This window comes from Coloeus monedula (genome assembly GCF_965178545.1).
Source record: "Coloeus monedula genome assembly, chromosome: 1".
Lineage (NCBI taxonomy): Eukaryota > Metazoa > Chordata > Aves > Passeriformes > Corvidae > Coloeus > Coloeus monedula.
Genome location: NC_138781.1, coordinates 98798229 through 98808153, shown reverse-complemented (window position 1 = coordinate 98808153; position 9925 = coordinate 98798229). Strand labels below are relative to the sequence as shown.

The window sequence follows — 9925 nt, the reverse complement described above, 5'->3', positions numbered from 1 at the left end:
CTTATCAGATGAGATGTAGATATCAGAAGGTGGTGATCAAGTCGTCATGGTGTCAACGTCCCGGTGATAAGATCCAACCCCACCTGGGTGGAATCCTCACTTATTGATTACATCTGTGAGACAACTTCTTTCAGTGTTGTGAAATTTTTCTCTCAGCCAGGCTGGTGGAGGGATTTTGTGTTACAGCGGGGATACTGTAACACACATATATCAAACCAGGAGTCCTGTGGAAAAGAAATATATATGGACAGACGGATTCTTGGTAGATGTTTCGGAGATGTTTATTTCTCCAGCCGCATGGCCGGAGCTGTGCCCAGGAACTGTTCCAGTCACCGGACCAAGGGTCCTTTGCCCGCACAGGGAACACAAACCAACCAATGGGGAATGAAGCTGAGCAGGGGCAGGGAAACCCTGTGCCTCCCCCCAGGGCCCCTCTCCCAGGGCTCCATGGCGGGGGGGGGGGGGGAAACCCCAACAATTTTGAAACTCTGTCTCTGCATGGTCTAATTACATTTCAGTTTTATACATAATAGCACAAATTACATACTTTATTTATAACACCTGTTCTCATGTTGTGTGCCCCTCAGCCTTAAACTAGAATTTATGGAGGGCGTGGGAGGGAAAGGCAGGGAACAGTCACCCGCAGGGAACAGAATCACAGAATATCCACAGCTGGAAGAACCCACAAGGATCAGAGTCCAACTCCTGGCCCTGCTCAGGACAGCCCTAAGATCAAACCATGTGCCTGAGAGCATTGTTCAAACACTTGTTGAACTCTGTCAGGCTTGGTGCTGCGACCACTTCCCTGGGGAGCCTGTTCCAGTGCCCCAATACCCTCTAGGTGGAGAACCCTTTCCTAGTACCTAATATCCAACCTAATCTTCCCCTGACACAGTTTCAGACCATAAACCACGCGGTTCTGGCCGAGTCCTGCTTTCAGGCTCTGAGACTCCCACCCTCAGAGAATCGCGGAATTGTGAGGGTTGGAAGGGACCTCTGGAAATCACCCAGTCCAACCGCTCTGCCAAGGCAGGATCAGCTACAGCAGGGGACAGAGGAACACGTCCAGATGGGAGCCACAGGCAGGCAGATCAACTGCGCCAAAGCCCGACCAGGCCGACTCGCGTTCCTGAGCCGGCTCCACCAGAGAGGCCTCCCGGCCCCGCCCGCTGCCGCACCCGGATGTATCGACCTCCCCCACCCCGGGCAGAAGCCGGCGCATGCGCACCGGGGGCCGCCGCCGCCCCTCACCCGCCGTGCGCCCCCCGCCCGCCCGCCCGGCCCTGTCGTGAGTTCGCCGCTGCCCCGCTCGCCCCCCTGCTCGCCCCCCCCGGGAGCGCCGGCGCCCGCCCCCCGCAGCCCGTGTGTAGGGCCGGGCCCGCCCGCTCGTCCCCGCCCCGTCGTCCCCCCCTCCGCCGTTGCCAAGAGTGTGTGTGTGGTGTGTGCGTGCGCCGGGGGGGGGCAGGAGGCAGGGGTTGGGGGCGGCCATGCCGAGGGAGCGGCCCCCCGAGCCCGGCGGGGACAGTGGCGAGGCCGGCGCCGAGGCAGGTAACGAGTGCGGCCGGGCGAGCGCGATCCGCGCCCGGGGGTGGGAGGTGAGAAGCCTCCGCGGGCTCCGCATATAGTCCCCGGATATGGGGGAGGAAGGCCGGGTCTATTGTGCGAGGGTACAGGCGAGAAGGCGGAGGGAAGGAGAGGAGAGCGGAGGGAGCCGGCCCCGGCCCTGCGGAATGATACCGGGCGGGCAGCGGCGGAGCGGGCCGGCGGGGCCTCGCCGCCTCCCCGCAGTCTCCCGCTGGGGGAGCGGCGGCCGTGGCTGTAATGGCTGGTGGAGGAGTCGGGCCTGGCCGTCCTCCTCCTCCTCCTGCCGCGGTGCGGGTCCCGGCGCCGGGCCGGCGGGGAGGGCCGGAGGAATTGTCCGGGCCGGCTTGCGGCGGGTAGGACGGGAAGGCTCTGGCTCCTTCCGCTGCTCCTCTCCCTCCCCTCCTTCCCCCGGCCAAATTAACGAGAGCTTCGAATAAAGGATGATAGACAAATGGAAAATGAGGTTCAACTCGTCCATCTCTCTGATTTGCAAGGAGGACGTTATTTTTAAGTTTGTTGTTGTTTTCCTTTAAAAGCACCTTTGTAGTAGTTTTCTTTGTGAATATATGTATAAAAAAACCCCAAACAAAACTGTTTTTCTCTCCCAACATGTACTAGTCTCACGCATTGATTTTAAAACTTTTGATTATATTTTACTGCCGTTGATACCTTGAGAGTACTTCAGGACAGGATTAGTTTGATGGGCTGGCGGTTTTTTTGTTTTTTGGTTTTTGTTTTTTTTTTTTTGACAGCAGTTGGTAGCTGGTGAGTTTTATGGCTCTTTTGTGTAGTTCATTCCTGCTGATGTTACTGTGGTTCTGTGAACAATATCGGAAGGCCCACAGACAAAAAAATACTGTTGTTCAGGTAGGCCTGAAGCCCTCATAAGTGACTTCTTCAGCACAAGCGTGTAGCAGTAGGTGTTTGTTTTAAATATGTGTTTTTTAAGAGATAGAGTGGAGAGAGATTTCATAAAGTATTTGAATACCGTGCCTATTTCTGTCATGAAAAGTCAGCCAATTAATATTTTCTGTATATATTTAGAATTTTTAGTTTTCTCAATGCTTGCACATGAGCTCTGGCTCTGTAAGGGGAATGTGTAGGTGAGCCTACTGTGGAATACTTTTCTGTAGAATTGAAATGTGCTGACAGGCAGAGAAAAAGCTGTATTGTTATGTGAGAGCTGGGAAGTTGGGCAAGATGTTTTCTACAGTATGGAAAGCCAGATGGGCCACACGTTCCTACCAGCAGTGGTTGGGGTTTTTTTTGTTGTTAATTCTGTTGTGGCCATTGATCTCAGCTTTTGATCACTAGGTAATAAGGATATAAAGAAGGTCCCAAAGAACATTTGCTGTTGCCAGCTTTGGATGTTGAGGGTTTGGGGTTTTTTTTTAATTATTGAAACTAAAAATCTACTTAAAGATCTACTTAGTCCTCCAGTAGTTTTTGGAAGGGTATGCATGTGTCATACGTGTGTGAACTCCTGTAGTAATACTGTGATGTCCAAATGAGAAAAGGATGGGAATTGAGACAAGCTGTCCAGAAAAATACAGCCTAGTAGCTGTATTCATTTTGCTTATAGTTGGACCTTGATCTTAGACTATTTCTATAGTAAGAGAACTGTATGGCTGACAAGACTTACTGTGAGTTTCATCACGGTCTATTTTTCATATATTTATTTCTTTTAAAAGAAATTTGCTAATTTATTAATGATACTGTTTCATAGAGGTGGTTTGAATGCAGACAGCTGTTGAGAATTACAGGGTCTAGGGCTATTACAGGGATTCAGAGAGAACTGTAAGAAAACCTGCCTAAACAGGCAGGTTTTGTGGATGCTGGTGTTTTTGATCCTTGAGATTTCAGCAGTTTGGGAAAGCAGCAAAGTCAGTGTTGGCAAGCATAGTGTTTTTTTCTGCACTTCTCTGTGACAAAAAAAGGTCATGAATGAGGAAGCTCTGGCTGAACAGCACATCTTGAATCTGGGAAATTTATGTGTTCAGGACATTTGGCTGTTTGTCCTGTTCAGATACAGACTTTGAAAACTGGTTGTGCATTTCATAGATTTCACTTTTACCAGGAGGAATTTTATTTAGAAAACAGGTGTTTACAAAAATAAATTTCATATCTTTTACTTAGGAAATGGCATGGGTTTAAGTGGGTTTTTTTAAGTGTGGTCCTTGGAATTCCTACAGTCGTGCTATGTTGATATCTTTCATGGAAGTGTTGCTCTCTGTAGTTGTACAGTTTGTATATTTAGGGTAATACAGCTCTGGGAGAAAATAAAGGTGAATCAATAATGTTTCATGTAGCTTCCTTAGACTTCTTTAACCACCATACATGTCAAAGACTAGAACAAGTTCTTTGCTCTAGGAAAATGAAATATGTTGGATAAAAAAATGAACACTAGGCAGCAATAGTCAAAATAATATCTTGACCTTAATAGCTGGTATTTTAAAAAAATCCTTTTTCTCTTTTGGCATTGTAGTGTTTTCCCGAAACTATCTTGCAATTTTTTGTTTGTCTTGCAACTCAGTTGAACTGCTCAAATTGACCTCTCTGGGTACAAACTGAAACATGGTAGGTTCTGTCTGAGCATAAGGAAACCCTTCATTACTGTGAGGGTGACTGAGCCACAGGTATTGGTTACACAAGGGAGTTGTGGAGTCTCCTTCCACAGAGAGGCCCTTTCTCTTTTTACCTGTGATGTTTGTCACTGAATAGCAGCAACATGAAATGAGTGGTTTTGACTTTTGCTATCTGAACATTTTCAAAAGGAATGCTTTGAACAGCAAAATAAATATTTCAGGGTGTACTGGAGCAGTTTTTAAGCCAAGAGTGTATGTCCTTTATTAAACCCAAGGGCTACTTTTAAACATGTTTGAACTTGTTGAATTCCTCTATGAGTGCAGTTAAAACTTGAGTATTTCATATCTTCAGAGGGCCTGAATTGTAACAGGATTCACATATGAAGAGTGATAGATATTAAATAGACAAAGCTAAGAAACACAGAGATGACATAGTTTTAAGTCTGCCTCTGCAGACCTGGCTGTATTTTGTCTGCTGCCTGTCAGTCATCTAGCAGCACTTAGGATGTGGGTACACTGATTTAGGGAAAAGTCAATTTAGAGGCTTTACATTCCAATTTTATGTAACTGAAGAAAAATAAAATTTGAACTCACCAGTTAAGTCTTACCAAATTTTTTTTTGTAGATTATTTTAGTAGTTGTGCATTAAGGTTTTATGTGGTGACCTCTGACTGACAAGAGAAGAGTAGGTGAGTGATGTAGTGCAGGCAAGAATGAAGAGGTTGTGGTACTGCTTGTGTGGTGTGCCCTAAATCTCTTAAATAGGTATAGGTAATTCCTTTTGAAAACATACGGGAGGAACAACTGCTCAAACTTTTGCCTTAGAAAAGTTAATATTTAGGCTTTAATGGTGATACTGTTATTTGGTCGCTCACTGTTCCGCAGTAAAACAATCCACATTTATGTACGAGGGGCGTGTTGGGTGATAAGGATGATAAACTCAGACTACACTGGCCTGCTTTAATTCCACATTAGTTCCTCACTATACTTGAAATAATGTCCCTGTCTTTTCCCAAGTAATCTATGTTCTGTCTGTGTGATAGCTTCAGCCCTTGTTCTGTCCCATGTCCATAGCTTTCAGCCAGTTGCAGAAATTTTATTTCCTGTTGCATGTGTGCTCATGTCTTCATACCTCATTTATTCCTACACATTAAGTGCTTCTAAATATAATTAAAATTTCTATTTGAAATCTTTCATGTCCCTCTTTTGAGTTTCATTGCTGCAGTTGGATTATGTTCATTCTCTGGAAGAGGGAAGACCATGTAGTAAATAATTCAGTTCATTCAGAAGTTTCTGTTAACAGTGTAGTGACTGGACACAGGTAAAGGTCATGGTTTCAACCATGAGAAATCCAAATCACGTGAAAACAAACGGCTGAAAAATGGTAGCTTGGTGTATTCATATGCAGCTGTCAAAAAAAGTGTAGCTCCTGGAGTATTTACTAATAAATGTAGCAATATTTGCCTGAATGTCAAATGAAGCTATTGAAGTTACTTGAGGAAATGCCAATTTTCAGCTGTCTCTGTAGGTTAGGATGATGTGAATGGTGTGTCTGTGTGGTGGGTTTACCTCAGCCAGCAATTACGCACCCTCCAACCACTCACTCACTTTCTCCTGAAAGAAAAGTAGAGTGAGAGAAAGAATGGGAATAGCAAGAGCAAGAAAAAGCTTGTAGATTAAGATGAAGGCAGTTTAAGAAATAAAGGGAAAAAGTTAGAAAAAAAAGTAAACCCCAAACCAACCAAATTGCCAACCAACAAAAAAGTCCAACCAAGTGATGCAAAGGTAAATGTTTGCCATCTCTCACAGAGGTGCAGTCTGGTGCTCTCTCTGAGCAAAGAGCACTACCTTGGAAGAACTACCCCCAGGTTTATATTGCTGAGCACGATGGTTTATGGCCTGGAATATCCCTTTGTGTTAGCTTCAACTTTTCTCCCACCCTCAGCCTACCCACTGTGGGGGCAAAGTGAGAAGCAGAGAAGTGCTGTGCAGCACTGTTCAGCAATAGCTTAAGCAGTGATGTTAGCAGCATTGTTTTAGTCACAAATTTGAAACACAGCACCATATGGGCTGATAGGAAGGAAGTTAACTCTATCCCAGCCAGACCCAGTGCAACCTACTTAGCCTCTAACTGGCTATGATGGAGCTGTTAATTCTGTGTCCTGTCTGGCTTCTCTGCAGCAGCGGTGTGGCTGTGCTCTGTCTGGACTCATCTTTGCTCCTGAAAGGAGTGCAACTACTTTGTATTGGCACATGCTGAGTGACTGGCCCCTGGATGTCCATCCCAGCAGTGTGTTCCTGGAAACAAAGTGTGTGGACTAATACTACTTGGCACTCCGGATTAAGTGTTGATCAAAGCATAATAAAAATACCTTGTCTTATAGGAGCAAATCTTGATTGGTTTCTGGATTTTGGCTCAATATGTGGACTGAGAGTTGAGTCTCTCCCCTGCTCTTCCCATTAGAAGTCAGGGGGAATGCCTGCTGCTTTTGTTTAGGAGTGCTGAGCTAGATTTAAAATAACCTGTTTTATGATTGCAGAACTAAGCAAAATGTTCTAATGATTCATCATCATTTGTGTTCTATGAGTTCAAGTGTAGTATGAGGAAATGTCAATATTGCCATCCCTGTTCTGTTGTCCTACCACTTTCTTTCCATTCATAAATTAGTAAATAGGTTTTGATGGGGTCAGACCCTTTTGTCCCTAGGCCTGCCAGCTGCCATTTAAATTCAGTGACAAGTTTTCATCCATGAATTTCACAAGCTTGAGTGTTTTATTTTCAGTGTCCTCTCAGTCGGATTCGAGGAGGTTATTAGAGATCTAATAAGGCTGTGCTGCATTCACAGCTGAATGAGTCCATCTGCGCCTTGCAGAGAGGGCTGTGGGCTGCCATGAGGCACAGTGCTGCTTACATAAGGAGAGAATGGCTGGGAGTGCTCTAATTCTGTCTTCCTCCTTCCACATTGAGTTATCATCAGTGGCTTCTAGCAGAGAGCACCTGCTTGCTGACTCAACTCCTGAGGTCAAGTGTTGGTGAAGGCTGTATCACAGCTGAGTTCACCCAAAGTGATTGCTGCTGCTCTGTGAGAGACAATAAATTCAGGAAAGAAATTACAGGTTGTAACATTAAGAGTATTCAAGTAAGACCATCTTTAAACCGGAAGTTTGTTATCATTGATAGGTGTACTTTGCAAATCTGATTCTGCTGGTTTTGGGCACTTTGGACAAACTGTAAGAATATAGACAAAAATATGTTTGACAGTGCATGTTGACAAAAATGTGTTTGATGGTGCATAATGAGCTAAGTGCTCCCTGTTTAGGTTAATTGTATTGATACTTGACTGTCTCTCCCAAGCTGTGAAGGAATAAGGTTGATTTATGTTGCAGCTAGACTAACATGCAAATTGAAAAAAAAATAGAAAGTGACAGTAGCTTCTGCACTGTTTCTGTGTAGTTAATACTAAAAAATGCAAATGTTTGTAGCTTTCCTTCTGTTCAGCAAGGTTTATCATTTGTTGTAGTGTGCAGACCTGAAAGAATCACTTACTTTTCAGGAGGTTTGTTACACTGGTATTCTTTTTGTGTTTTCTCTCTCTGTGTTTGTTTACAGATACCAGTAAGAAGCTGCTCTCTAGTAAGAGCATGCCAGTTTTTTCATGTGATTGTGTTGACATTATGTGCTTAATCAGTTAATGTCTTCTTGAACTAAAACCTCCAAGTTTTGGCTCGAATGGCATTCTGGATGGCATTAATTCATTAACAAACAGCAGACTTGTGTTTTCATCTGCCAGAGTATACCTGACAATAAATAAATTGCTTAATTTGTGCGTATTTAATATGTGTATTTTTCTGAGAGCATAAGCATCATATTGGCTATTTATGATACGCTTGCTAGTATGATAAATGATGAATTGTGTCCATCAAATGCTGTGTCAGTTATGTCAGTATTTTGATTTTTTTCACTTAGGTACCCAGGGAGTGTTTAGAATTGTTGCATTTTTTTAAACTGACAAATTTCTCAGTGCATTTAAAAGTACAGGGTTCATACCCCACTGCCAACTTCTTGAACTTGCTTTTGTCTGTGTGTTTTTCTGGTATTCAACAGTATGGGTCTTTAAGATAGAGTCAGTATTTTGCAGTGTTTGGCTTGTTTGATGATCCAGGCTGATGTGTCAAAAACTTTTTTTCCCTCTGATATAGGGAAAGATTATTTTATTGTGTATTTATCTGAAATACGGTAGTGTAGGTTATTACTTTGACTTGTTATGAAATAGGTATCAGTGTAAATAAAGTTTTCATTGGGATACTCATTCTTCTTTCAAATTTTGTCAAATGGTTATTTCATTTTTTAACATTTTTTTGATGATTGAAATGAAAACAGACCTGAGTCATGTGACACCTGCTTGAAAAGTCAAAATATGCCTCACTTGCTTGTTACTTCTTTAATTGACAGTGTCTTTCCTGTTTTTACTGTCCTCTTAATTCTAGACACAGTATAACAGTTTAAACCTTGCTGTTACTCAATTGTTTGATTTCAGGAGGAATATTTTTCTGAATGCTCTCCTTGTTAGTAGAAGAGTAAGATATAAAGTCCCTTCCTACGTCTTTAATAAAAGGGAGTTGTGCAGCTCTCTGAAATACCTAGTATTTGGTAGGTGATAGAGGATCAGACTGTTTTAGTGACAATACAAATGAAAAAAAGATTTTAGTCTCATCCCTCCCATAGGCTACTTCAGATGAAGTGTTAATGAATAAAAAATGAGTTTGTGAGTTTGTATTTTAATTTAAACCCGTATTAGATAGCAATCCTGCCCTTTGAATAAAAGTGAAGTTTTGAACTTTCAGAATTCTTTCATATCCAAACTAGACTGTTTCTGTGGACATACTGGCTGTAACTATCTAGAACAGACTTCAGGCTGATTTCCCAATAGCTAAGCCTTTGAAGACTTCTGGAATCTAACTTAAGCTGATCTGCTGTACCTTGTCCTTAAGGATTTCTGCACTGAGAGTCACCTGGCAAGAGAAGCTGGACTTTACAGTTGGTGATTCTAGGGTCCAGTCCTGATTCCCCAAAGCCCTTTGCTTTTTACCAATACGAAAGATAGGACCAAAAAACCCTGTAAGATTTGGCTTTGGAAAGAGTTACGAAGATTTTCTTTGAAAGCGTAGTGCTTAAAATGTTACAGATGTAAGCAGTCCATTTTCTATATAGGTGCCTTCTGTTTTCTTCTTCCGTGGGATCTGAGTGCTTTTGAGAAGGCAGAGCAGCTTGGAGGGTTTATGATCATCCATGAACTAGTCTTGAGAACTTCCTGATGATTTGGCATGGGATGTGATATGTTCAACTCCTCATTTTTCGAAGTTCAGGCTGTTTTTCTGTTCTTTTCCATGAAACATTTTAGGATTATGCACTTGTTTCATCTTTCTGTTTAGTTTAGTGGTGATCAATTCTGTCTTTTTACAGAAAAGCTACAGTACTTTCAGGTACTGCATCAGGTGGTCTGATTTCATAGAATTATAGTCATCAAATTCTGTTGAAATACTACAAGATACTTAATTTTTCATTCTATAGTTAAACTCCTTTTTGAATTGAAGAAGAACATTTGCAGCCTGTAGATTAATCAGTATTACAGTCAATACAGATATGATACACATTTTAATAAAAAAGATACATAGAAATATTATGAACCCAAGACCAATGCCACTTGGTAGTATTATTCAGAAACTAGTGAGCGTGTTGGGTTTTTGTTTCAAAG

General features: G+C 42.9%; 1 protein-coding gene across 4 annotated transcripts in view; it reads left to right on the top strand.

Moving 5' to 3' along the window:
- The first annotated feature begins 1269 nt into the window (after window positions 1-1269).
- The window catches only part of ZNF236 (zinc finger protein 236), a 77855-nt gene continuing 69199 nt past the window's right edge, over window positions 1270-9925 (top strand). For all 4 annotated transcript variants that reach the window (XM_082276549.1, XM_082276550.1, XM_082276548.1 and 1 more), the window contains exon 1: window positions 1270-1548. In XM_082276549.1, the coding sequence (XP_082132675.1) occupies window positions 1488-1548 (61 nt within the window). In that variant the 5' untranslated portion in view covers window positions 1270-1487. The remainder of the gene's footprint in view (window positions 1549-9925) is intronic.